A 27,582-nucleotide genomic window follows, 5' to 3' on the forward strand; every position below is an offset into this window, starting at 1 on the left:
TATTTTTGAATTAGTCATGATTGAATCTGAACCTATTTGCTAAGAAATGTTGAATACCATGAACACTGATTTTAGGAGACATAATTGAATCGTAGACCATATAAACACGGTTGTTTTCTTGACCCTTCTGCCATCTGTTTGCTCCCTTTTAATAAAACACAGGATGAAGTTGGAAACCCACCTGTTCTGTGTGACACGTAGTGGATTATGAGCCTAAAAATCTGAAAGGTTTGAGTCTTTCTATTCTGTGTTTCTTCCTGACAACAACGCCACTGCCTCTATTTCCAATTGAATTAATGACGATTTAAGTTGTCAACAAAAGTTAAAGGTGATCGTGGAAGATGTTGACTTTGTGAGGAGACCCAGACGAGACGAGGGAAGCGGCGTCTAAAAATAGTCCATCTGCCACTGTTAAAAAATTGAGGTGGGTTCAGCCGTGCTGCCGCTTCAGACGTCATGACAACCATGGGATGTGTGATGATACTGAGTGGGATGAGTCTAAAATAGCTGCATGCTAGCCCGCCGCATCTGAGATACACAAGCTCATGCTCTTTAAGAGTTTTAATGCTGCTAAAGTTAGAAAGAAAGACATGAAATCTGGAGTTCAGCAGTAAATCAAACCTCTTCTTTAATCAGTTATTATCACAGTGATGAAGATGTGTGTGTGTGTGCTCTGAAGGGATTCCCAGAAAGTCCTCAGCAAGGGCAAAGCAAGTTAAACGTTGATCAAACACATTAAATGTGCATTATTCATGAAAAAATTACCAGATTTTCACAAAATTCAATTTTGTTTTAGCGTTTCATGAACAAATTTATACTGTATCAACTTGGTGCATGCTAACTGTTACTTTATTGTGGTTTTACATTTTTTGTCATTGCCCGATCTCGTTAGATCTCAGAAGCTAAGCAGGTCTGGGCCTGGTTAGTAGATGGATGGAGACCACTGAGAATTCCAGGTGCCACAGTGGGGGACAGTCGCTCCAGTCGTATCTGTCATGTGTCCTTGGGCAAGGCACTTCACCCACATTGCTTAGTATGAATGCAGTGTGTGTGTGTGTGAATGTTGGTGATGGTTGGAGGGGCCAATGGTGCACTATGGCAGCCTCGCTTCTGTCAATCTGCCCCAGGGCAGCTGTGGCTACAATAGTAGCTTACCACCACTAAGTGTGGCGTGAAAGAATAATGCCTTAATTCTGTAAAGTGCTTTGAGTTCCCAAAAAAGCGCTATATAAAATTTATGTAATATTAAATATTTTATCAATAAAATGGGAGAAAGCCAAATTGTATTTTTTGACATTTTTGGGCCACAAGTTAGGAAAAATGTCAATGTTCTCAATTGTTGTATTTTTCTTTGGATTTTTTTTTGTATCTTTTTTATCAAATAATTTATAAAAATGTGTCGTGCCCACTCGGCTAAACAAAGCAATATTCCTGTGTATAAATGGCTTTAACTCCCTCTTTATGTTTATTTCTGTTCTGTCAGGTTATGTTTTATCGTTACCAATGAAAGTGTTTTATTTTATGTGATCTATTAACGTGCATAACTCTTTTAGTCGACTAAAACAAAATATTTTTTGATGACTGAAATGAGACGAAAACCTAAAGCTGAATAACTTTAGTCAAACCAAATCAACCTTAATTTGTGTCTGCCACAGTTATCACCAATTAAATGTGTGTGTTTGGCTTTTATTACATCAAACATTCCATTGTCGTCTCAGCTATTAAAACATGTTATTTTATATTGTACATTAATGCTTCCCAACATCTGTTTGAGGGCTTTGAAAATGAATCACATGACTTTGAGTTGAACAAATGACACTCATTCAAATAAAACCAACAAAAGCTGTTGCTATTTTGGGCCTTACAAAAAAAATTAAATATTGTAATCTTGTGTCAGCTCTTACTGGTAAAAACATTTCTTTAGATAAAACATTACTGTATTTACAGTATTTACGGTGTAGGTGTCATCCCAGTTAAAGTCTCCAGTAAACCAAACTATCATTTTAAATGATAGTTTTTAATTGTGATCAGACTGTTGTGGCTTCTCTCTTCCAGACGGCACTGAATAGTTAATACCTCTCGTGACCTCGTTCTGCACACTACTTCCTGTTCTGCGCTCCTGCATGCAGCGAATCAGTGGTCGTCATAGCAGCTGTGTCGTCACCGTTGTTATGGTGACACAAGCCGTGCTGCATTCAGGCTACCTCCTCCCGCTAAGTCCCAGCTGTTTATGAGGCTTATCCCTATAAGGCCAGTAGCAGACAGGTTAGAAACACGCACTAAGCTCTGTGTCAACACTGACCTGTGATACATAAACACACTGCTTCCTGTCGCCCAATGGGAGAGCCCGTGTGCCCTCCAGCTCAGGTCTTCATGAACTTGGCTATGAAGAAGCCGATGGTGTCTCCGTCAGCTCTGCAGGGGAGCGATGTGGTCTGGGTCTGATCCCAGCTCAGCTCGGGGCTGAACCTCTGCAGGAGGTGCAGCTGCTCCGAGGACAGGCCAGCTCCCAGCATGCCCTCTGCTCCGATGTGAGGTTTCTGAAGGGGTTGAGAAGTTAACTCAGAGTTATCAGGACCAAACAGACTCATATCTCAGTAAAACCTCCATCAGATGAAACAGCATCACTTGTCAAACCAAACAACATCGGGCTTCAAAATAAAAGTCATCAGACTTTAGGCCCTAAGTACACATGACGAAGTAAGTTGAAAAGCCATTCTTTCCTTTTACTTTTTAAAAGTTAAGATAAATCAACGTACTGTTTGACTAATACATACACAGTTAAATAAAACATTGATATATTTTAGCCTTTAAAAATAAATAGAAAATAACATTCAACTTACTCGAGAAGGGTCAAAATACACCCCATCGATCCCCCTGAGCCAATACCTGGACATTAACCTTTCCACTAACCTCAACCACTACCGCCTCCACTTTTCTGGCAGATTTGGGGAACTTTGCAAATCTTACCTGTGGGTGTTTTTTAACAGCTCAGCACATTGAAAAATTGCTTGCGTGGGCGTGATTTGTAGGGGGCGTCGCTAATACGGTACCAGTTGGATATACTTGACTTACTCTGGTATCCGAAGCAGCACATATTGATGACGCAATGTTTATTTCCGGTTACTTCAGAATACAACGTCATGTGTTTTATCGCATGAGGCATTTTTATTTGAGGCCGTTTGGTCTGATGACTTTTATTTTGAAGCCTGAGGTCGTTTTATCTGACGCCGTTTCATTTGATGGAGGTTTTTTTCTGTAACCTAATACCTGACTCTGAGACCTGAGGATGTCCTTAAATGTACACCATACTGTATCTTAGACTGGATTTGTCACCAGGTGCTGAAGGTGTTTTACCTGAAGCTGGAGCGTGAGGCGGGGGAAGGTGTGGAGCGCCCAGGCGACCTGCTCCTCGTTCTCTGCCAGAGTGATGGTGCAGGTGCTGTACACCAACACTCCTCCTTTCTTTAACAAACGCACCGCCTGCACAAACACACGTTTAGTCATTCATTTAGGACTATTTAGAAAGCACAGCTGTTGATAGTGATACAGCTCTACTCTAATGTCTTTTTGTGCAGGATATTTTACTTTTTCACCAACTACTGAGTTAAAAAAAGAGGCTGAATCAAAGGTGCAAACAAATTACCTATTTTTAATGGCTCCGGTTAGAATTTCAGCAAGTTCATTTAGTTTGTTTTGAAACAATATGTTAAGATTTCATTATTCAGGATTATTTGGGGGTTTTTTTTTTAGGAAATTTGATCTCCTGACATGTTTTGACTGCCCACGAACTCCACAAATTGTTATCCTTATTAAAGAACGTATGGGGATACATCAAAGCAATCACTAGATGCCTCTGAGGAAGACTGACAGTTGGCAGTCGAAACATGTCAGGAGATTAAATTTCCTGAAAGAATATTGACGTACCTTAACATATGGCTCCAGTTTAGCCTGTGGGATGATAACGAGAATAAAATCATTTTACATTTCCTGGGTTAAAGTATAAAGGTTGACGTCCTAAATTCTAATTATCAGAAGTTTTGAACAGTTACGATTGCATTTCTGGACGGGCCTAGATCTGTTTAACAATGTGTTTATATGTTTGATACTACTGCTTGAAAAGAGTGAGCTGTGAGTGTTTTTTTACAGAATATTTGATGATAATCAGTAAAAAAGGTTTTGTAAGATGCAAAACTAATGTTTAATCATCTTTTTTTCCTGCTTTATCCTGCACAGACACATCAGTAAAGGTTTTGAGTCCTATATAGAATTCATTGTATATTATACTGTACAGTTACAGAATGCATTAAGTATTTTTGTTGTGGTTCTACTAGATTTTAGTTTCTAAATCCATTTTCTTGTAAACGTACTCTAAATTGCAGACGTTCTAAAAGCATTTTAACAGGTTAAAATTGTACTTATTGGTTAAAAACAAGGAAAACATGTTCACTAAAATAATCAACATAAAGAATACATGATAATGACTGAAAATCCAACTAAATGTGCACTGCTATTCAACACGTGATACAGAATGTGGTGCACTGAATGAGTGCACTGCTGCCATCTTGTGGCAGTTTGTGAGATTTGTACATATATTTCTGTGACATTCACAAACAATTCTGATAAAAAAAATAAATAAAAAAAATAGATGAGGTTATTATCCTTCTATTCCACTGAGGTAAATTAAGGAGGAAACCTACAGTGTGGAACAGCTTGCGCTGCAGCGGCTGGTAGGAGCAGATCTCTTTGAGGCTCCATGTGATGCTCATGTTGGGTCTCTGTCCGAGGCCGCTGCAGGGGGCGTCCAGCAGCACACGGTCAAAACTCTCAGCGGGGAACGGAGGTCCTGCAGAGATTACAGACGCCAAAAAAGAATAAAGTGTTACATCTAGTTGCCCTAAATGTACTAGTCGTAGTTTTTTATTCGGTCATTTCATTCCATTAAACATTAAACAAAACATTTCCATTATTTTGTGTACAGCACGACTGAAAGGGTTTAGGCTGAAGTTAATACTTATTATGCCGAACCCTGTTTACAGACTTCCATGAGACAAAAACACAAAGATGTATAATAAACAATTTCAAGTGTCCAACAGAAGAGAAATACACATGTATTTAGAATCCTTATTTTAACATAAATTTCATTTTGTTTTATATTATTTAATTTTTAAACTAAATCATGTCATCATTTAATTCATTTAATCCATTACCGATCTATTCAAGTCTTTTCATTAGTTGCTACTTTATTCATCTTGAGCTTATATATTATTGATCTTTTTGAAAGCTTAGACTGTTCCGGACTGTTTTAATTCATCTTTCAAGTCATTCCACAGATTAACATCAACTTTTTTTATTTGTTCTAGAATTTACTTTTTTGAAAATGACAGTTCCTCTGAGGTTATACTGACTTTTCCTGTGTTCAAAAAGCTCCTGGTTGTGAGGAGGGAGAGGATTATTATGTGCCTTTTACACCATTACTAATGTATTAAAGGTCAACAAGATCATAGACTTTCAATAGATTTAGTTCTACAGAAATAGGGTTTGTTGGTGCATAGAAATCTGCTTTAGTGATCATTCTTATTGCCTTTTTTGGAGTAGGACAATAGAATTAGTATTGGATTTGTAGTTGTAATCACAAATTCTTCAACTTTCTTTGTGGCTGTGGCGGACGTACCTTCAGACGTTTGAGTGGAATCGCTGCTCACAGCTTTAGTGCCGTCAAAGCAAAAGGCTTTGATGCTCTGCAAACGCAGGATTTGTGCGTTTTCTTGAATCTGAGCAATCTTGCTTCTGATTTTGTCCAAAGCCACCACTTCTCCCTGTGTGTGAGGAAAATACACACAAACACACAGAGCAGGGGAAAAGAAATGAGTTGTTCTGGTCATTTTTAACATTTGTCTTAAACTATATTTGTTGTTTTTATAATATATTATACATTTTTAAACACAATCTTTAGAGAAAAGTACACAATCCTATTATGAGTGATAAATTATCCGAATTTCTTATGAGCAACTTCAATAAAATATCTTAAAGAAAGAATTTAAAAGCAAAATATACATTCAGAAATGTAATTAAATTAAATTAATTTTCTGTAGTGGAAACATTGGTAAATATGAACCAGTGGCTCCACCTGGTCTCCCATTAGTGCTGCAATGTGGCAGGTCTTCCCTCCTGGTGCTGCACACATGTCAAGGATTCTCTCTCCAGGATGAGGATCGAGCACGTGACCCACGACCACAGAGGGAAGGTTCTGGAAAACACGAGAGTCGTGAAATGTAAAAATACAAGAGAAACAGAGCGAGGCTGCCTCACAATGTAACTATCACAATCAAATGGTTTCTGTTGTGTCCCCCCTTTGTTCCACATTGCAACATTTCAACAAGGTGGCTAAAAAATCTGAATCAGACCCACTTTAATGGTCCCAGGGGGAATTTACTTAGTTACAGAAATATTACAGAACAAAGAAAACCTGCATAATTAAGTAAAAAGTCTGTTAATTAAATAAGGATTGAACACAAATGAAAAAACAATTTAAAAAAAAAAAAAAACTTTTCTTCAAAACTCATAAAAATAAAATAAAATGTACACATGTTTTAGAACAGTAATAATAAAGTTATTTGAGTACAAACGAAAAACATTTTTTAATTGTTTAATGCTCAATGTTCAGCAAAGCCGTCCCCACATGGTCTTCCTTTGTTTTCACTAAGAATTCTGGGACCTAATATGGCAGGGCAAATGAATTTGCATAGTGCATTTCATACAGAAGGCAATTCAATGTGCTTGACATGATTAAAAATTGCAACAGAAAATGTTTAACAGTTAAAAAATCAATAAGAACATTAAATCAGCATTAAAAGTCTTAGTCATACGCAGCAGGGAAAAAGAGTGCCTTTAACTTGGATTTAAAAATGTTCACATTGGATGCTGATGTTTGTTCCACTTCTTTGCAGCAGAACAACTAAAAGGTCCAAATGCATGTGTTTGTCTGAAGAAAAACAAACAGAAATACCTGCAGAAACACCAGACTGGGTAAAACCCCATCAAAGGAAGGACTGCGGTAAAGAGGATCTACCATCTGAACACCCACACCTCTGAAAACACACACACACACCACTGAGCAGCAGCTATGTGCTCAACAATAACACATCAGGATGTGAGAACCACTGAAGTGTTCCGTACCTGGCAGGTTCCCCCGGACAGAAGATGCTGCTGCGATCCCTCTTAGCAACTCCATTTCCCACAAACACCTTCTTCCCTTGGTAGTTAGTGGCTCCTCGGGTGCACCGGCCCTCCAGGTCAGAGAAGACGGACACCACGTCCCCCACCTTCATGTCTACAGATGAAAACAGGACACGAGCAAAGCTTAATAGAATCTCCTCTCATCTGAATTACCTGGAGAAATTTCTCATTTTTCTTGCATTTAGAGACTCTTACACTTAGGGCTGCCGAGGATCCCTGGAGCAAACACATTTGCTCCTCTCAGGACAGCGTTAGCACACTGAGCACCGACCACCACCTCTGAGCTGAGCTGCTGCACACATCTGTCACCATACCAACATTCATCCTGCTGTGACTATACACGCCATCACTAGTTTGTTTTCTTTGACGATCAGCAGTCGGACCATGCTTTTATTCTGAAGAGACATAAACGTCATCCCAGCATTCTTCACATACCTCGGACCGTCGACAGGAAGTAGCAGAACATCTTTAACTTGAGGGTGTGGAAGAATGTGAACAGAGGCTTCCTGTGCAGACAAGCTGCAAATCTGACGACACAAAGAGGGATTACTGGGAACGTCCAGGGTTCAGTGATATTTACTTTTCTCTTAAATATGTAATGTCAATGTTAAATCTAAATCTTAAATCTTGAATCTAAATCAAAATGTTAAATTGAAATGTTAAGTATTAAATCTAAATCTAAATGTTACATTCCAATCTAAATGTTAAATATTGATTCTAAATGTTATATTTAAATGTTAAATATCAAATCCAAATGTTAAATCTAAATGATAAATGATAAATCTAAATGCTAAATGATAAATCTAAATATGAAACATTAAATCTAAATGTGGAGCACAAGTCTGAATAGGCCGCGGATAAATCACTCGTTCACGTCAATGAGATTTTATTTTGGTACTTCTGGTGAATATTGATATTAGCCAAATATTTTGTTTTACCAGTGACATTTAGATTTAATATTAACATTTCCACATGTATATATAACATTTAGATTTCATATTTAGCATTTAGATTTAACATTTAGATATAACATTTAACATTTAGATTTAATATTGACATTTTATTTTTTTTTCACAAGAAAAGTAAATATCACAAATTTCACAAACATTGCTGTAAATCTGTTACAAAAAGTAACATGAACAAAATTCACATATTGTTTTTTTTTTTAAACGTGGTTTGTTGCTAAATGTTGCTGTTTATATTAATATGCATAACTTTACAATGACACCACAGAGGCAGACCTTCTTTAGCTCCTCTCCCAGTTGGTGATGGATCTCCTCCAGAGGAGCCAGATGTGTGCTGGCCCTGACACAGGTATAGGATGGAGGGTGAGAAAGACATGTCAGCAGGTTCTGAAAGCGACGCTCAGCCTCTTCAGGGCCAACCACGGTGAGCACCTGAAACACATCACAAACACAACAACAGGACAAAGACTTAGAAATAACAACAAATGTCAAAAGGTTTGGACAAAGGGAAGGAGAGGTGATAAAGTTTTACCTCCTTGTTTATGTAGACACTTTTTAAATATTCAGTCACTTCAGGTTTCATGGAAATCCTCGGAAAAACTGGCATTGCTTGTCTCACTTTTATTGATCTGTGTTTTAAAAAGCAGGTGAATAATACAAAGGTGTATTTCTACAGTATTACATCTCATCTCAATCAAATACTACTTTTACACCATTCTACCCCCTCTTCCGGTTTTTATTTAAAGACTTATTGTGGTTCGGAGTTGAAAAAAAACATGTTAAATTATGTTATTACGATCTAATAAAGCGGATTCTATCATCTTCTGTTCCAAGTTTATGAATCGGGTAGTTTTTAGATTTTGTTGACTCTTTTGATTTCCATTATAATATTGTAAAAACGTTAAAGCATGGTATGAATAATGCCGTTTAATGATAAAAAAATGATCTAAAACACGTTTAAGGCACTCACAGATAAAGAAACCAGCCGGTTGTTTTCACGTGCCGCCTCAGCATTCACTACCGCTTACGTCATCACGTGACGGCGTGTTGGGGGCGGGGGGTAATTAAAGTTCACGTTTGTATTTTTAAATACAAATAACAATGATAATCAACCGTTTTAATAATAGTTAAATTCAAATAAAATTGTTGCTATTGTTTGTATACATGTTTTGTTTTACTTTATTTAGTTTAACGTTTTAGTTTATTTTTTAAAATGTTTTGACCATCCTCACAAAAAGAAGTCTGTGTATGTAATTTAACATCTTTTTATTTTTAACTTACCTTTAAATAAATAAATCCCCAGGCCCCTTTTAATCTCTTTATTTGTTACTTTGTTCTGTTTTTAATTCAGAATCACGAGGATGAATTTGACTGAGATTGAAAGTCCGAGTTCTGAAATGTAAAATATGTTTGCTATTTTTTATGATTATTTTATTTTATCCTTTTTTTTTTTTTCTTTCTTCTTTCTTTGGGTTGTTTTGAAACGCATCGTGTGAGCCTTTTCACACACTCGGAAATCTCGCTCTCGTTCAGTTCTCACGCGAGAGTTCAATGGTCAAGACTCAAGAGGGATAAACTCGCTTTGGCTGACGACGAGTCTGACAGAGATTTAGGTTATTTTTTTTTTACCGTTGGAGCGTTGATTCATTGATAGATTTTTTGCGGACACGTAGTATCGGGTCTGCAAAGCTGAAATGCCGAGTTAGCTGCTAATGCTAATGCTGCACACGAGCTGAAAAACCAGGTTTTTCCTGACTTTTGAAACAGTGACCAATCAGCTGATCAGTGCTGCTTCACTCATTGGCCTGTTTAGTGTGCATCTTCTGCACTTCCTTCCAATTTGTGAATTGAATTAAAATAATAGCTTAATAAAAAATAATCATGGACCTGGTTAGTGAATAATGTATCTCGTACGTTTACCTTTTCAAAGTGAGAACTCATACTGTGCATCATTTTCACACTCGCTTGTCCCATCAATATTAATGATACATTTTATTTATAAGCGCTTTTCAAAAATTCAAATACACTTTACAGTTGTTAAAACGGTTACACAAGAAAAAAAAAAAAAAAAAAAAAAAAAAAATCTAACAAGGTAAATACAGAGGAAAAAAGTACGCAACAATCACAAGTTAAAAGCTTGGGAGAAGGAGTGTGGAAGCAGGAGATCTGTCGCTTTGATACTGCTTCTCATCGGTTTTACAAAAGTGATCAGACATGTCAATCAATCAATATTTATATAGCACAAATTACAACAAAGGTCATCTCATAGCGCTATCAAAATATAAAATTAATAATAAGGAAAAAATCCACATGAACAAGCATTTAGTGACAGTGGGAAGAAAAAAATCCCTTTTAACAGGAAGAAATCTCCAGCAGAACCAGGTTCAGAGGTGGCAGCCATCTGCTGTGACTGGTTGGGGTTAGTGGACAGAAGGAACAGAACAGGATAGAGAGGTACAATAGAGCATCAGGGTGTCCCAGACTAGTTGAGCTGTGAACCATTGATCAAAAACTGTCATCAGCTCCAAGACACGAGGGCGAGGAGAAGGCACTGACTGCAGAAAAACATGATGCAGTATTATCAAGTCAGCCTGCCTTAGCATTGGGCCTCACTCCCAGTGGCCTCGTCAATACTTAGTATAAAGGTGACAAATCTCTTCCCATTTATTGGTAAACTAACAGCCACTCCAAGGTCTGTAAATGCGACCGTTCACAGATGAGCCTATGTCTGCTCTATCGGTTAGGTTATGTTATGATTCAGTCCTGTTTATGCAGACTGTAAATCATAACCAGCTACATCACAATTCTAATTTCTTCCCGTTTATTGAACCAGTAAATGCATATATGTGCATCATTCAGGGTGCCCTGTCCAGGGTGTAATCCCCGCCTCGCGCCCAGTGTAAGCCGGAGATAGGCACCGGCAGACCCTCGCGACCCTGAAATACAGGAAGAAGCGGGTCTGAAAATGGATGGATGGATGGATGAACACTCAGAGATGAGCCTGTTCACTTCCGATCTGATACCGATATTGCAGCCTTGAGTATTGGTCAATACCGATATTGATCCGATACGATATCAGCACGAATCATACATACTTTTATAACTTATTTTGTAGTGTGGAATGTTAGAAAAGGCTTGAACAAGAGATGTTACTCAGAGAACAATAGTCAGCAACAGTAAATATGAGAAAAACTCACTTATTTATTATTATCCAATTGGTTACATACATTTTAACCTTCAACATAAAATCTGCAGTATTCTACAATTAAATAAAAATAAATAAAAAATAAATTATAAGACCAGCACCAATGTTAAGGTTACATTACATTAATTTTTATCGGAGAGCTTATATCGGTGATTTTATGCAGTCTGATAAAAATATTCGTTTTCTGGCTGATATCTGACGATATCAATATCGAATCAGGACACCTCTATAAACACTATTAAAACACTAAAGATCTCTGGAATGAAATTACAAACACTATTAAGTTGGAAATATCAACAGAGTGAACGAGCTTGTTTCCGTTTTTATCCCTCTCGACCTATGACCCCTCCCCCCAGGTGGTCGCGCATGCGCAGTTCCAGAGTGTGAAAGGCTTATTCCTTGTTATTATAAATATGATTTTATTTTTTTTACATTATGTGCAATAGTAATACGTGTTAAAATATAAACCAGGGAGTGCAGCTCTTTGTTAGATTTTTTTTAAATAATTTTTATTTTATTTTTTTTTAAATCTTGACGTAACCACGTACCCGGAAAATCATGAACTAGTCCGGGTTGCAGTTCAGCCATAACACCATCAGTGGTTAACGGTGAAGTAGAAGCTCTCACCAGCTCAGTCAGTTCACTTCACAGCGGCTCTGCGACAGTGCTTTTCACCGACCACACAGACCCTCTGGAAGTAGGGGATAATACCCTACCGACCTGAGAGTTAGCCGGCTTGGTTTTCTCTTCACTGGGGCGCATGGAGTCCGCTACGGTCAGGTAGCCGAGGTGTATTGCGGATAAAAGACGGTCCCGCTAATGTTGGCTAGCCGCAGTCAGCCGCTCTGTGCTCGGTGAACAGCTCGGAGCCACCGGCCGCTCCCCATCCAGGAGACACGCACGGACTTTGGAGCAAACTCAACCATGGGCCTCATATTTGCCAAACTGTGGAGCTTCTTTTGTAACCAAGGTGAGGCTCTCGCTTTCTTCCTCAGCCGGTGAATCCGTGCGGAGATTTTAGCCCATTAGCACAAAGTGAGCAGCGGTAACAGATGGGAAAGAAAGATCATCACCATAACACATCTGAGCAGCTTCTGATGCTCTTTGTTCAATTCTCTGGAGAAAAACAACACTATCAACTGCTTTAACTTTCCTCTGTTTATCCAGTTTTATATTTAGTTACACTGACACTAATGCAGAGTTTTAATCGTGTTTTCAATCTGCTTTGTTCTTCTACCAGAGGTGTAAACAGCATTGATATATTCTACTCAAGTACAAGTAATTCATACATAAAATAATCAAGTGCAAGTCAAAAGTAGCTCAATGAAATAGTACTCAAAGTAAAAGTTACTTTAATTTTTGGTAATAAATCTTGCCACGGTCCTTTGCATACAGTATGTATAAACTGAAGGAATATTGCACAAATTGAACTTAATTTTTTTTGCACAAAGGCATCTGTATAAAATAAAATGTTTGTCAGAATGTACCATCATTATTATTATTTTTTTTAAAATAAAATAACACCAATGAGTTTAATTCAAAATAAAATAAAATAGTATAGATACATTTATGAACTCTAAAACTGAGACAATAACCAACAATTATGCTTTTTTTTTTTTTTTGTGCAGTGCATTACATTTAATCTGGTTGGTTTCACAATGTCTGTTGATTAAAATAATAATAATTTACTCAGTGAGGGTTGAGAGTAGAAATGTAATAAATTACTTTTAAAATGTACGTAAGTACACGTAAAATTACTGATTTAGAAATATACTCAAAAAAAGTACAAGTACCCATAAAAACATCTCCATTACAGCAACAAGAGTACTTGTAATCCTTTAATTTCACTTATGCTTTTTACACATTGTCACTTCAGCTTTGAAACATACTTATTGAACATGTATGTATGTATATTAATAGAAGCAATGTGTTGCTCAACTTCAAAGGATAATCACTATATGGTAAAACCATTTTTGGTTGAATTGAGAAAGATACTGGCCTGTTATATAATATGTTAAGGTTTGATTTATTCAGGCAACTGTTCTCCACTTTAATTTCCTGACATTTTTCAACCATCAACTGCCAGTCTTCATCAGAGGCGTCTGCTGATCGCTTTAATGTCTCCTTTAAAGTTTCCCAGACTTCGGTCTTCAGTCTTCTCTTTGAATAATATGTTACGGTTTGAATAAATGAAACCTTAACATATTATTCAAAGAGAAGACAAACATAATCTTGCTGGAATTATACTGGCCTGTTGCCTACACAACCCTGTTTTGGAAATGTTTCCATATTATTTGAATAATTATGGCCTTTTTGCTCTAAGTATTTGTTTTGTATGTGTGGTTGAAAAATGATTAGTCTTATTTACGGCTGGAATAAACAGTGGGTCCCAAAAACGAAAGGTTAAAAAAGATAACATAAATATTAGGTGTATAATTATGGTATGTTTGCTGTCATGACGTGGTCCAGCCCTTTGTTGGTTAAACTATCATAATGGCGCCTTGAGTTACATCACTTTGACAGCCCTCATCTACCGTGCATTAGCAAAACACATCACATTGTACACTGTTGGTAAAGTAATTAAAAGTACTAAAGTACTATTTTAGTTTAATTGATAACAATCATGAAGTAAGGGCAACACAACTTTACATTAATAGGATAAATGATTTAGTTTGTAGTTTTTTATTGTACTTTTATGAATATCCACTGATTGGATGGTTAATTTAGTTATGTCTTACAATGAATGTTTTATTTTAAACTTTAAAACGTTTTTTTTTTTTTTTTGTTTGGTTTTTTTTTCAGGACATCAGAGCCTAACAATGTTTAGGTGTCCTTTTTGGAAAAGACACAAACCAATACATACTGTATTTATGAAGTGTGTTAAGGTTTCATTTATTCAGACTTTTTTTCAGGAATTTTACTTTGATCTCTCTTTGAGAAGATCAAAGTACATTTCCTTAAAAAAAGGTCTAAATTAAATTAAACCATAACATATATATTATTCAAAAAGAAGGGAAAATGAACTTGCTGGAATCAATAAATGTGTAAATCGGAGGTACCAAGAAAGCAGCTTTTTGCTAGCTGTGACATCTTGACTCTAATTTTTTTAAATCAAAAACTGTCGTCCCAGCTATGCACTAATACCATGCTAAGATTTAAAGCTACTGATAATATCTGTATATAATACACACAGCACATTGTTTTAAACTCTAGACTTAATGTCGCACAAAATAGCCTAACAATTAAGATCTCTATTCACCTGGAAAGTGGATTATTAAAATGTTTTCCAGTAATGTCACTCATATTGAAACTCAAAGATTGCACATGATTAATAGACTCTACACCTCCACCTGCTTCCATCGCTCTGCCAGGCTTACACTTATCCCAGTATCAGGTTTCACTCACTTAAGGAGATTATTGCGTGGGCTGTCAACTCGTCATCACACAGTTGTACTGTATGTTTATTAGACCTGGGCAATATATCGAGATGCAAGATATCTTGACTTTTTCATTTTGCTGATTTAGAAAACTACAATATTTCCTTTATGGTAATATTTTTATTTCATTGCTTATTATCCCCCGCCACAAAGTGTGAAGGGGGATATATGTTTGAGCACCGTCTGTCCAAGTTGAAGGGGACAGCTTTTCTCAGAAACCGTTTCAGATACGGTTACTACATTCGGTGTGTGGCTCCAGGGTATCAATACCTTGAAAGAGTTTGAAAATGAGAAGCACGTAATTATTTTTTCCGGAGTTATTGACCCTTTTCCTTTTTTTTTTTTTTTTTTTACTTTGTTCAAGGCATTTTCAAAGGGGACAGCTTTATTTCAGAAATAGTTTAAGATACGATAACCAAATTCGGTGTGTTGCTTCAGGGTATTGAAACCTTGATGGAGTTTGAAAATGAGAAGCGCGCAAATATTTTTTCCGGAGTTATTGCCCTTGTTCCATTTTTTTTACTCTGTTCAAGGTATCTTCAAAGGGGACAGCTTTTCTTAGAAACCGTTTAAGGTGGTTAGTAATTTTATTTTCTGATGTGATAATATTTTCTTATGTATACATCTAAGTTCTTAGATTTAGGACATTTAGGAAAAGGTTGTGAGTTATAATGACAACCAATCTGGCGAGGGATGTTGATGACTTGACGTGACTCTTGTTTATTTTGTTTTAAAATACTTGTTTGAGGAGTTGCTGCTTTCACTATTTCTCAGAACAACATGAAAAGCACAGTTGGATGATTGATGAGTGCATGCTAACCCAGACCTTCTCCTAAACAAGCCACACTGCAGAACTCACTCACACATACTGTCCCTTATAGGAGAAATGGCCAAAAGTAGCACATATTGTGCATCTGTTTGTTAATAAATGTGCCTGTGTGGCATTTTTCATTAGTAAATTTGACCTCAAATTGTCTTTCTGGTAAGACTTTTTTTGAGTTAAAAATATCAATTTATATCGTATATCGCTATTTTGAGAAATTTTGGACCTTATCACCCAGCCCTAATGTTGATGCATGTAAACAACACGGCACAAAAGAACAAGAAGCAGGCTCCCAATTATCATGACATTTCTGGAAAAGTCATGGACTATTTGACCTGTTTTGGAAATATAGCCTATTTTATTTTAATGTTTAAAATATGTTAAACCCCAAAGATAATAAGCATTATCTCGAAGTGAAAGTGCTGCAGTGCATACTTCAGCCAGAGTACGCTAAAAACCAAAAAATTGCATACGCAAAAAAAAAAAAGATCTTGGCGCTTCAGAACATTAAATCATGGGAAATTGGCCAAAGTTTTTGGGAAAAGTTTTGAAAAATCATTGACGTGAAAGTGTGGGAACCCTGAAGAAGTGATGCTTGTGCTTGGTTTCTCTGTTGATCCTTGTGATGCTTTTTTTCTCAGATAATCTTCATGTGTGGCTTCATATAATTTGAACATTTCCAGTTAAAGGAGCTTATAGGAGTGTGTTTAAGATGCTGATGTGACAGTGGGTGGTAGTGCATTGAGTTGTCAGACTCGGGGTCATCTCTTTAGGAAGCAATAGACGCATGGTTTTACTGCTAAAGCTTGTGAGCTGCACAGAGATCATCAGCGGTCTGAGCGGACTTCCTTCCTGTGAGGCCTCTGAGGGGCAGAGCTCGTTTGTCATGTATCTGTCTGCTTTCATCAAAGCACTCCCTGTTGTTCTAGCTGCTGTTATGAATGAACAGAAGTTGATGGAACTATTTGTGGAATGATGATGAACACTTGAGTGGCATCAGTTGTGCTTTCACACCGACAGATTGGACAGAACTGGTGCACACTAGCGTAGGGGTGTACAATTCCATACACAATTTACATGCCAAGATGCAATATATCCCATACTAAACAATACCATATACATTGCGATATATCATGCTGTCAATAATTACAAATTTCACCTTTACGAGTACAAAATGGTATGAAATACAATTTATTTTTTATTTTTTTTAAACTTGCGAGAACAAGTAATTGGTAACTCGCTGTAATTCAAAAACCAAGTGGTATGTTTATCACACAGTGAACTGTCAAAATAATTATTTCTAAAAAGTTAAACTTTTACTTTGATCTCTCTTTGAGAAGATCAAAGTACATTTCCTGAAAAAAGTCTAAATTTAAATTAAACCATAATGTATATATTATTAAACTTTTGCTTCTACAATGGATGTTAAGTTCTTAAAAAAAAAAGGGGGGGAAAATCATTTAACTAACCACATATATCTATCAAAGTGTCCAGTATGTTTTATGAAAATAAAGTGCAATTGACTTCCAAGCTAAAATGCCTTGAGGAGTGAGGTAGTTTACCAATTTGCATCTCACGATACAATGTAGGCGGTGGCTATCCGTACGGTAGCCGTATCAATATACCGACGTTCTATCCGTATGCAGCGCCCCTCATTGGCCAGTTTAGGTCACGTGACTATGACTAAACCTAACCGAAACCTAACACTAAAAATTGTTGCAATATAGGGTTATAACCTAACCCTAAGAAGCTACGTACATGTATTTCAGTAAACATACCAATAGCACTAGGGGTTGTCCGTAGGGCAACCATATGAATAGATCATTTTTACAATATTTCTAGATGCTAAACAATACGATATGTCACAATATCAAAAATTACAAAATGTCACCTTTACAAGTACAAAATGGTATGAAATACACAAATATTTTTTTTCTTTTTTTATTGCGAGAACAAGTCATTGGTAACTACAGATTCTAATTCTATCAAAGTGCCCAGAATGTTTTAATTATGACAGTAAAGTGCAGTCAACTTCCAGGCATTTACATGTTATGCATATGATAGTGCAATGAAATGTTTTTTTTCATTAAAAACATGATTTAACAAATCAATTTGGACATTTTTTGGATCAATACAATAATTGCACTGTGAAATATCCTGCAATGTTTTTGAATCGATTTCTTTCTCTTTTTTTTTTTTCTTACACCCTTACTTCAGCGTGCTGCTGAGAAATGAAGTGGGTGGTTTTTTTTTTTCCACCCAATTGTACCAGCTAACACGCTGTTTATTACAGAGCACAAAGTGATCATAGTCGGGCTGGACAACGCAGGGAAAACCACCATCCTTTACCAGTTGTAAGTACTTTAAACATTTCACCATTTTACACAGCTTTCTCTTAAAAAAATCTGTCTGGATTATGTTTTTAAAGTTTGATGAATGAAGTTGTCCACACGTCACCCACTATCGGGAGCAACGTAGAGGAAATAGTGGTGAAGAACACACACTTCCTGATGTGGGACATTGGAGGCCAGGAGTCCCTCAGGTCCTCCTGGAACACGTACTACTCCAACACAGAGGTGAGAAGCAGCCCACCCTCCCCTCATTCTTTGTCCAGCTCTGGGTGCTTTGTGTCAGTGTTCAGCAGCTGGTGTGTTTGTTCAGTCACACAGACTCCCTATGGTCCGCCCAGGTCAGAGGTCATGCATTCACAGAGCAGTGTGTGTGAAAAGCAAAGCATAGGTCAGCTGCTGCAGAGACAGATGTGTGGGAGTCTTTAGAGAGAGACCACTGCAGGGAAGAAAAACACACACAATGGGAAAGAAATCCTGGGCCTGACACAGGATACTCACTGTGTTAGCGTGCATTCAGTCACATCTGACCACACACACACACACACACACACACACCCACCCTTGTCTCCTGCTCCAGACTGCAGTATGGGAACGAGTGTTATTCTGATACTTGAGTGAATATTTTTTTTTTTTCTTGTGAAAGATTTGAGAAATAAAAAAAACAAATCAACATACTTGGTTCAGAGTGGCCTTTTATTGTGGCCATTCTGAGGCGCACCTGTGCAATAATCATGCTGTCTAATCAGCATCTTGATATGCCACACCTGTGAGGTGAGATGGATTATCTCTGCAAAAGAGAAGTGCTCACTAACACACATTTAGACACATTTGTGCATACTATTTGTGAGAAATAGGTCTTTTATGTATATAGAAAATGTTTAAGATCTTTGAGTTCAGCTCATGAAATATGGGAAGAAAACTAAGTGTTGCTTTTATATTTTCGTTCATAGATGTATACAGTGCCTCTCGAAAGTACAATACACCTTGACCTTTTGCACATTTTGTCATGTTTACAACCATAAACAAAGATTTTATTTTGAAGTTTTTTACTGAAAGTTCACAAAAGTAACAGACAACTGTGAAATGAAAGCAAAATGATACATGATTCTGTTATTTTAAAAATAGAAACCCGAAAAGTTGGACATGCACATGTATTCATACAGCATGAGTTAATACTTTGTGGAACCCCCTTTTGCTGCAATAACAGCAAGTCTTTTGGGGTATGACTCTACAAGATATGTACATCTAGAGACAGGAAGTTTAGCCCATTCCTCTTTACAAAACAACTCAAGCTCTGTCAAATTAGATGGAGAGCGTTTGTGAACAGCAGTTTTCAGGTGTTGCCACAGATTTTCTATTGGATTTAGGTCTGGACTTTGACTGGGCCATTCTAACACATGAATATGTTTTGTTTTAAACCATTCCCTTGTAGATTTAGCTTTGTGTTTAGGGTCATTGTCCTGTTGGAAGGTGAATCTTCACCCCAGCCTCAATTCTCTTGCTGATCCTCACAGGTTTTCTTCCAAAATGTCCCTGTATTTGGCTTCATCCATCTTCCCAGCTATTCTTACAATCTTCCCAGTCCCCGCTGAAGAAAAGCAGCCCCATAGCATGATGCTCCCCCCCACCATTTTTGACACTGGGGATGGTGCACTAAGGACGATGCGCAGTGTTTGGTTTGTGCCATACATAACGTTTTGCGTTTGGGCCAAAAAGTTAAATTTTTGTCTGATCTGACCAAAGCACCTTCTTCCACATGGTAGCTGTGTCCCCCGTATGACTTCTGGCAAACTCCAAACAGGATTTCTTATGGCCTCCTTTCAATAATGTCTTTCTTCTTGCCACTCGTCCATAAAGGCCAGATTTGTGTAGAGTACGACTGATAGTTGTCCCGTGTACAGATTCCCCCAGCTCAGCGGGAGTACTTCGCAGCTCCTCCAGTCATCTTGGGGCACTTGTTTGCCTTTCTGACCAGCTAAATAAAATGCTAAATAAAAGCAATATTTCTAAATGTCAACAAAGTATTATTGCGTTTTGGACCCGTTTCCATTAAAGGTTGTTTTGGACCCTCGAGTTGTAATACCGTGAAATCTCATCCCACGAGACTTTGCTGCAGGAAGATGGATGCTCAGAACCTCCTTAGAACACTTTGTATTCCTGTCTAATGTGTCATTTTAAAGTTTAATGCTAAGAAATGTTGCCATGTTTTATGAGAGAAGTGGTCATGTGACCAGTTAAAAAAAAAAGTGTATCCATGGCGCTTTTACGATACATTTAAATATCGAAACGTCTGGAAAAACCTCCTCATGAAAGAGTAAAAACTTTTGAGCAACATTTGAGTGTATTATCTAAATTCAGGCATTTTCATTATGTTTTTATTGCACCATTTTGTTTTTGCGTAATAAAAACGTAGCGACTGTTCTCCTTGTCTGACAAAGAAACTCAAGAAATCACATTAAGAATGAAATAAAAACACTTCTATGCGTCTATTTATAGGACTTAACATCCCACAATGCAATGCAGGAAAAGGTCAACAAACCAAGTGTTTACGTGGAGATAAAAACACACATTTGGAGCGCTTTCACACTAAAGTGACTTTTCTTTATAAACTCCCACTGTCAGAGGTGAGCGTGTATTTCTGAGCGTGTGACACAGACCACGTCGTCTAATGTCAGAAACTCACTAACTGAACACTTATAAGTTCCTGGTGTTTTAAGGCCGGTCTGAACCCCGTTCACATCAGGAGGTGCTTGGACTGTGATGGTCCAACCTGTTGTCATAAATGTATCTGCTCATTGTGGTTTCTTTCTCACCAGTTCATCATACTGGTGGTGGACAGCACAGACAGAGAGAGACTGGTCATCTCTAAGGAGGAGCTCTACAGGATGTTGGCTCATGAGGTAAAACTGTTGTTTGTGTTGTTCAGAGCAGTGCTTTTCAAACTTCAATGGCTCGAGTTCTAAGGCAGAACGATTCATTGCATTTGTGATTTTCTAATTGCAAAGGCTGCAATATTTTTTTCTTGATTAAGAAGTGCCGTCTACATGTTTAAATAACTTCACGTTTATGCATAGATATGTTGAAAAGTAAAGGTAAAGTTTGCTTTATTGTTGTAATCTGTGCTTTAAATAAATATAAAATACACATTTTAAAGTTTAAATAAATCTGAAACTGTTTATTGTGAAACAGATTGATTTATTGCTTGTGTTCATTGAAAAATACATGACAAGAGGCCCTTGAAAAAATAATCGTATATAATAGATCGCAATATTGAGGAACTTGTCCTTTTCCAATTCACCCCTTATATTTTCAGTTCATGTTCTAATCAAGATCATTTCCATCATTATTATTATAATTAGTATTTTTTAACTAAAAATAAACAATATAAAACCCCATATTTTCCCATGTTCCTCTGTCTCTCTCTCTGTTTTCAAAAAGATTATGTGTGTGTTTTCAACAGCTATTTTACATTTGGTTGGTTGAATTCTAAAAAAAAAGACGATCAGTCATCATGTGTCTGAATGTTTGGCTGCTTTGATTTGGCTCCGTTTGTATTTGATGTTGATCTTCAGCCAATAGTCTTCATTTTTGGCTAATTTTGGTCATTATTCCAATCCAAATTTATTTATAAAGCACTTTTAAAAACCCATGAAGAGGGGGACAAAATACTGTACAAAGTGACAACAGATATATAAAGTACATACACTATAAGACAAACAATAAATAAGTGTACATAAAATCAATGCAATTTAAAAACAATATTCTTTTGTCCTTTGAAATTAAAATTCTAATAATCTTCCTTGAGTTTCCTTTTATTGAAAATGTTTTGAATTAATTTTCTAAGCATAAGCAGACAAGATTTACAGTAATTTCACAGCTACTTGTGATTAAATGTGATAAGATGTCACACATATTCTATAAACTGCAGCATATTGTTTTGTAACTCAAACTCAACTGTCACGTCCAGTTTGAGTTAAAAAGATGAAAAAGAGCTGCGTGCTGTGCTTTGATTGCTCTCCGTCCTTTGATCCCCAGGACCTGCGTAAAGCAGCCGTGCTGATATTTGCCAACAAACAGGATATGAAGGACTGCATGTCTGCAGCTGAGATCTCTAAATACCTCACTCTGAGCTCCATCAAAGACCATCAGTGGCACATCCAGTCCTGCTGTGCACTGACAGGAGAAGGGTGAGGCCTGCACGCTCATTATTCACCATCACTAACAGTCTGCAGGCTTTATTAGTGTTTCTCCTCCCTCATCCAGCTGCTCAACTAAGCCCGACTCACGGTGATATCCAGATGTTTCTGATGATCCATGTAATGAGGGATAAGGAAGCAATGGATGGGATTGCTTAAACCAAACTGCAGCTGTTACTGTGGAGGAGATCAGTTTTATGTCTGTAAAGGCCTTTATGAGAGAGTGTGTGGCCTTTAGTGCTCATTACTGTCAACCACTAGATGGTGCTATATTCACTTTTAAAGGATCACTGCACTGGTAACAACAGATGTCTCATACTGGGAATCTTACACAATGGCAGAATTGGAAAATCAAAACAGATTTTGTAGCAGCTTTGTTTGTTTTTGTCTTTCAAATGTTTTTTAGTTTTTTTTTCCAGAGTATCACAGTGCATATATACATACATACACTTCACAATTATATTTGTTGCTGTACATCTTTGTTGTAAAACAATCACAACAGGATTGATCCATTTTAAATGCAACAAGATCTCAATACTCACCTTTTTTTTTTTCTCCCAAAACAGTGATGTATAAAGCTAAAACAAGTAAAAAAAATAAATAAATAAATATATATACAGTGGTATGCAAAAGTTTGGGCACCCTTGTAAATGTTCATGATTTTCCTTAATAAATAATTGGTTGTTTGGATAACAAATTCCAGTTAAATTTATCATATAGGAGACAAACACAGTGATATTTGAGAAGTGAAATAAAGTGTATTCGATTTACAGAAAGTGTGCTAGAATTATTTAAACAGAATTAGGCATGTGCATAAGTTTAGGCACCCTTGCATCTTATTGATTTTAATACTCTTAGCACTAATTATTGGAACTCAAAATTGTTTTGGTAACCTCAGTGATCCTTGATCTTAGGGTCTGGATTCTGGTGGGAGGTATTTTGGACCATTCTTCTCTGCAGATCATCTCTAGTTCAGTCAGGTTTGATGGTTTCCGAGCATGGACCGCCCGTTTTAAAGCACGCCATACATTTTCAATAATATTCAGGTCTGGGGACTGAGACGGCCATTCCAGGATGTTGTACTTGTTCCTCTGCATGAATGCCTTAGTAGATTTTGAGCAGTGTTTAGGATCATTGTCTTGTTGAAAGATCCAGCCCCGGCGCAACTTCAACTTTGTCACTGATTCCTGGACATTGTTCTCCAGAATCTGCTGATATTGAGAGGAATCCATGCGCCCCTCAACTTTAACAAGATTCCCAGTGCCTGCACTGGACACACAGCCCCACAGCATGATGGAACCACCACCAAACTTTACTGTAGGTAGCAAGTGCTTTTCTTGGAATGCTGTGTTCTTTTTCCGCCATGCATAACGCCCCTGGTTATGCCCAAATAACTCTATTTTAGTTTCATCAGTCCACAGCACCTTGTTCCAAAATGAAGCTGGCTTGTCCAAATGTGCTTTAGCATACCTCAAGGGACCCCGTTTGTGGCGTGTGCAGAGAAAAGGCTTTTTCCGCATTACTCTTCCATACAGCATCTCCTTGTGTAAAGTGCGCTGAATAGTGGAACGATGCACAGTGACACCATCTGCAGCAAGATGATGTTGTAGGTCTTTGGAGCTGGTCTGCGGGTTGACTGTGACTGTTCTCACCATCCTGCGCCGCTGCCTTTCGGAGATCTTTCTTGGTCTTCCACTTCGGGCCTTAACTAGAACTGTGCCTGTGGTCTTCCAATTCCTCACAATGTTCCTCACAGTTGAAACTGAAAGCTTAAATCGCTGGGATAGCTTTTTGTATCCCTCCCCTAAACCATGATGTTGAATTATCTTTGTTTTCAGGTCATTTGAGAGGTGTTTTGAGGCTCCCATGTTGCCACTAATCAGAGAAGATGCAAAGAGGAAACACCTAGAATTTTCCTACTTAAATACCCTGACTCATGATTGGATTCACCTGTGTATGGAGATCAAGGATCACTGAGGTTACCAAAACAATTTTGAGTTCCAATAATTAGTGCTAAGAGTATTAAAATCAATAAGATGCAAGGGTGCCTAAACTTATGCACATGCCTAATTCTGTTTAAATAATTCTAGCACACTTTCTGTAAATCGAATAAACTTTATTTCACTTCTCAAATATCACTGTGTTTGTCTCCTATATGATAAATTTAACTGGAATTTGTTATCCAAACAACCAATTATTTATTAAGGAAAATCATGAACATTTACAAGGGTGCCCAAACTTTTGCATACCACTGTATATATATATATATATATACACAGTAGCAATAAAATTAGAATACAAATAAACAAGGTGTTGCCCTTCAGATGCTACAGGCAGACTCACTGTTTCCTAACCAATGACGGAGGCAACCTATGTTTTTTGTCCATCGGTCCTATTTTGGAGACCCATTTCCTCCATTTCTTTCCAGTTTCATCCAGGATTTTGATTGTGGGTGGGCCCTCAAAAAACTCGATGGGCCAGTTTATACATATATACAGTATATAAAAAAAAAAAAAAAAAAGACAACACTGACTACAGATGAGAATACACAAAAAAGGACTCTTCAGAACAACTCAAGAATGTTTGACCAGAGAGACATGTAAACCCATGTAAATTTGCGATGGTAAAACGGGACGGGACCCAGATAAGCAAACTGATTCTCTCGTCTCCTTTTTTGGAATGTACAAAAAAAAAAAAAAAGTGAATGTAACCATGTCGGAAATAAACTGAATAAATAAATAAATAAATAAAATATATATATATATATTTAATCTGGTTTCCTTTCTCCACTTCAGCACTATTGTGTGACCGACGCTGCGTTTCTTTTAAAGGCAGTCATGTTTGTGTGATTAAAGTTATGATTATTCTTTATGACATTTTTTATTAGCACAACAAAGCAATGCAACATTATGTAGCAACAAGGGATTTAAAGTGATTCACCTTTAAGGCTAAAGCAAGTAAAACCTATATCAATTCTGCATTACTTTGTTCAGTGTGAATTTTGTATATTACTTCTGGACGTTTTTGGCATTAAAATACTTTTAATCAACGTTTTACCACCAACTGTGGTTCTGCATGGGTGCCATCGTTGTTGTGGAACGTCAGAGATTATTTACAGAAAGTCTGACTTTTCCGTGTAGAATCTCAACAGACACTGATTACACAAACTAAACTGACACTAGTGAGTCAACAGGCACAAACAAAGGTGTTTAAAGTCTGTTTGACCACAGGATGTGTGTGAACGCAGTGGATATGATGATGTCGTTAAGGTTAAGTTTGGTTTTATTTTTTTCCAATACAGACAGTACTGGTTATTATTATCACTCTGATCCACGACCAATGATCTGCTTTTTGTGTTCCCAGTTTGTGCCAAGGCCTGGAGTGGATGACCTCCAGAGCTGGACTCAGATAGCCTCTTGTTCCACCATCAAAGGCCTGACCACCTTCTCCCCCTCCCACAGCTTAGTGCTGATTTTAAACTTGATTTTTAATGGTTTGGATTGCACCGCTGCTCCTGCTCAGCAGAAATAATGAAGATTCATAATGAACTGAGCTTTTACAGCCCAGGAGAGGATTATTCCCTCATTTACACAACATATCATCATATCACGATACCATACCCACCACATGGACCAACACACACACACACACACATGGACCAAGACTGTTTTTTTTTCCCTTGTTTTTTTGCCTGATTTATTTTGTTAAGGAAACACTTGACACAAAGCAGTTTTTGTTTTAGAGCTTTTGTTGTGAACTGTTGTTATTCAGCATGTTCTTTATTGTTTTTATTTTACACACTATACACATCTGTTACATGTCATTTTAGCCACATAAGCTACGCTCATTGGAGAATTATATTTAACTGTGGTGAAGGATGAAAAGCTTTTCCCTGTGTGCATCCTTTTGAAATTAGGTTCAAAATGTCAACATTTTAAGCTTAAAGTCAGTTTTATTGCCAGTTTTTTTTTTTTTTTTTTATGTATACTTTTTTCTAAAAAAAAAAAAAGTAGATCGAGCTTTTTATTTAATGTGATTTTGCTTTAAAAACACTTTCCTACAGTGCAAAATGATCTCGTGCCGTTTTGTATTAAGCGATGTTTTCATCCAACAAGTTCTCATATTAGTCTCGTGACTTTGATGTAAAGGGATCAGACTGAGCCATCATCAAACAGATCCTACAAACTAATCAACTGTTACTCTTGAACCACTCGTGTTGAAGTGTTTGATGGATTCGTAGCATAAAGAGAATCATGACTATATATTTTTCTAATATACAGTTACAGTATTTGACCCTCAGCCTTAACTGAGCTGTACTGAGTACTGCATGTGTTACAGCCTGATGGCCTGCTTGTTATATTAGCCTTTGTTGTCCTATTGCTATAGATGTCTCTGCTTTAAGCAGGGAGACATCTATAACATGCAGGACTGCAGCCCTCCTGAAACCCCTCGTACTGGAAATGTTCAGAAGTTGCCGACCCATCTATGCAGTCACCACTTTGAACCTTTTTATAAATCTGGAAGTGTTAAAGTGGCCACGCTGTAATCTGTGAATGAGATGTTTCACTTCTTCTACGAGTTGAAATTGAGCCTTTTTTTACACAGACTATGGGATCAGTGCAGCTGCAGCATTAACGTTTACAGCTCAAAGCAGGGAAGCAGATCACATACTGTGGTGACATTTAGTCCAGGCCATGTACTGTATTTAGTTATGCTCTCAATAAAGGTTTGTTTAAACTTTGAGCCATAAGACCTTTTATTCTGAAAGAGATTGGACCATTTACAGGGAAAAATGAATGTGGAATGTTTACTATTAGGGATGTAACGATTCACTCAACTCCCGATACGATTCGATTCACGATACTGGGTTCACGATACGATTCTCTCGCGATTTATTTTACAAAATGGGACTAGACAAATTTTTTTAGAAAATACTGTATTTTCATTTTATTTTTCATTGTCAAAAGAAGTCCTTGATAAACAATTCAAAACAATGCAATTTAATGCAAAATAAATCTTGAATGAAATAAATAAAGGAATAATACAAATGAAAATGAAGCCTATTGATTTAAATTCTGGTTCTATAATAAACAATGCAAAACTGCATAATAGTTCTTTTTCTTTTAAAAGTGCAACTGAAAATGTATTTTGAGCCTTAACAATTGGACTTTAAAAAAAAAAAAACCGTGATTACACTGATTTACGTCATATTTGTTTGGACCAGCAGAGGGCGCTGGTAACACAGTGGTCGGTTGACATGCAGATATTCTAGCAGTGAAGAAGAGAAGCTATGCTAGCAGACAGAGCTAATAGAAAAACGTGACTTTTACAGATATTCAAGTAATATTACAGATATTCTTTCAGTG

General features: G+C 37.1%; 2 protein-coding genes across 5 annotated transcripts; one reads left to right on the forward strand and one right to left on the reverse strand.

Moving 5' to 3' along the window:
* Window positions 1–665: 665 nt before the first annotated feature.
* nsun6 (NOP2/Sun RNA methyltransferase 6) lies at window positions 666–9,239 on the reverse strand. 3 transcript variants are annotated; one of them, XM_028433922.1, is made up of 12 exons: window positions 9,175–9,239; window positions 8,737–8,833; window positions 8,481–8,636; window positions 7,675–7,766; window positions 7,435–7,541; window positions 7,180–7,333; window positions 7,010–7,091; window positions 6,131–6,250; window positions 5,675–5,819; window positions 4,701–4,846; window positions 3,358–3,483; window positions 666–2,540 (listed from the first exon to the last, which is right to left on the reverse strand). In XM_028433922.1, the coding sequence occupies exons 1-12, from the start codon at window positions 9,216–9,218 to the stop codon at window positions 2,364–2,366; spliced, it is 1,446 nt and encodes a 481-aa protein (XP_028289723.1). In that variant the 5' UTR covers window positions 9,219–9,239; the 3' UTR covers window positions 666–2,363. The 3 variants fall into 3 exon arrangements, with proteins under 3 accessions (XP_028289723.1, XP_028289722.1, XP_028289724.1); XM_028433921.1 differs by having other exon boundaries at window positions 7,675–7,772; XM_028433923.1 differs by lacking the exons at window positions 8,481–8,636; window positions 8,737–8,833; window positions 9,175–9,239 and having other exon boundaries at window positions 7,435–7,573; window positions 7,675–7,684.
* A 2,760-nt stretch (window positions 9,240–11,999) lies between these two features.
* On the forward strand, window positions 12,000–26,953 carry arl8 (ADP-ribosylation factor-like 8). Of its 2 annotated transcripts, none has more exons than XM_028433962.1 (6): window positions 12,000–12,379; window positions 17,963–18,023; window positions 18,098–18,245; window positions 20,837–20,920; window positions 22,056–22,207; window positions 25,580–26,953. In XM_028433962.1, exons 1-6 carry the CDS (start codon window positions 12,334–12,336, stop codon window positions 25,626–25,628), a joined length of 540 nt encoding a protein of 179 aa, XP_028289763.1. In that variant the 5' UTR covers window positions 12,000–12,333; the 3' UTR covers window positions 25,629–26,953. The 2 variants fall into 2 exon arrangements, with proteins under 2 accessions (XP_028289763.1, XP_028289764.1); XM_028433963.1 differs by lacking the exon at window positions 25,580–26,953 and adding an exon at window positions 22,284–22,805.
* The last annotated feature ends 629 nt before the right edge of the window (window positions 26,954–27,582 follow it).

Source organism: Gouania willdenowi, chromosome 20 (assembly GCF_900634775.1).
Source record: "Gouania willdenowi chromosome 20, fGouWil2.1, whole genome shotgun sequence".
Lineage (NCBI taxonomy): Eukaryota > Metazoa > Chordata > Actinopteri > Blenniiformes > Gobiesocidae > Gouania > Gouania willdenowi.

What these genes read in the sequence shown, in the direction of transcription:
- nsun6 (XM_028433921.1), bottom strand. Translation starts at nt 9,218, where the DNA reads ATGCTGAGGCGGCACGTGAAAACAACCGGCTGGTTTCTTTATCT. An exon ending in TTCCACTCAAACGTCTGAAG is followed by an intron (nt 4,847 to 5,674) that starts GTACGTCCGCCA and finishes TAATCTCTGCAG; the next exon opens with GACCTCCGTTCCCCGCTGAG. An exon ending in AGCGCAAGCTGTTCCACACT is followed by an intron (nt 3,484 to 4,700) that starts GTAGGTTTCCTC and finishes GTGTTTGTGCAG; the next exon opens with GCGGTGCGTTTGTTAAAGAA.
- arl8 (XM_028433962.1), top strand. Translation starts at nt 12,334, where the DNA reads ATGGGCCTCATATTTGCCAAACTGTGGAGCTTCTTTTGTAACCAAG. An exon ending in GAGCTTCTTTTGTAACCAAG is followed by an intron (nt 12,380 to 17,962) that starts GTGAGGCTCTCG and finishes TGTTTATTACAG; the next exon opens with AGCACAAAGTGATCATAGTC. An exon ending in TGTGCACTGACAGGAGAAGG is followed by an intron (nt 22,208 to 25,579) that starts GTGAGGCCTGCA and finishes TTGTGTTCCCAG; the next exon opens with TTTGTGCCAAGGCCTGGAGT.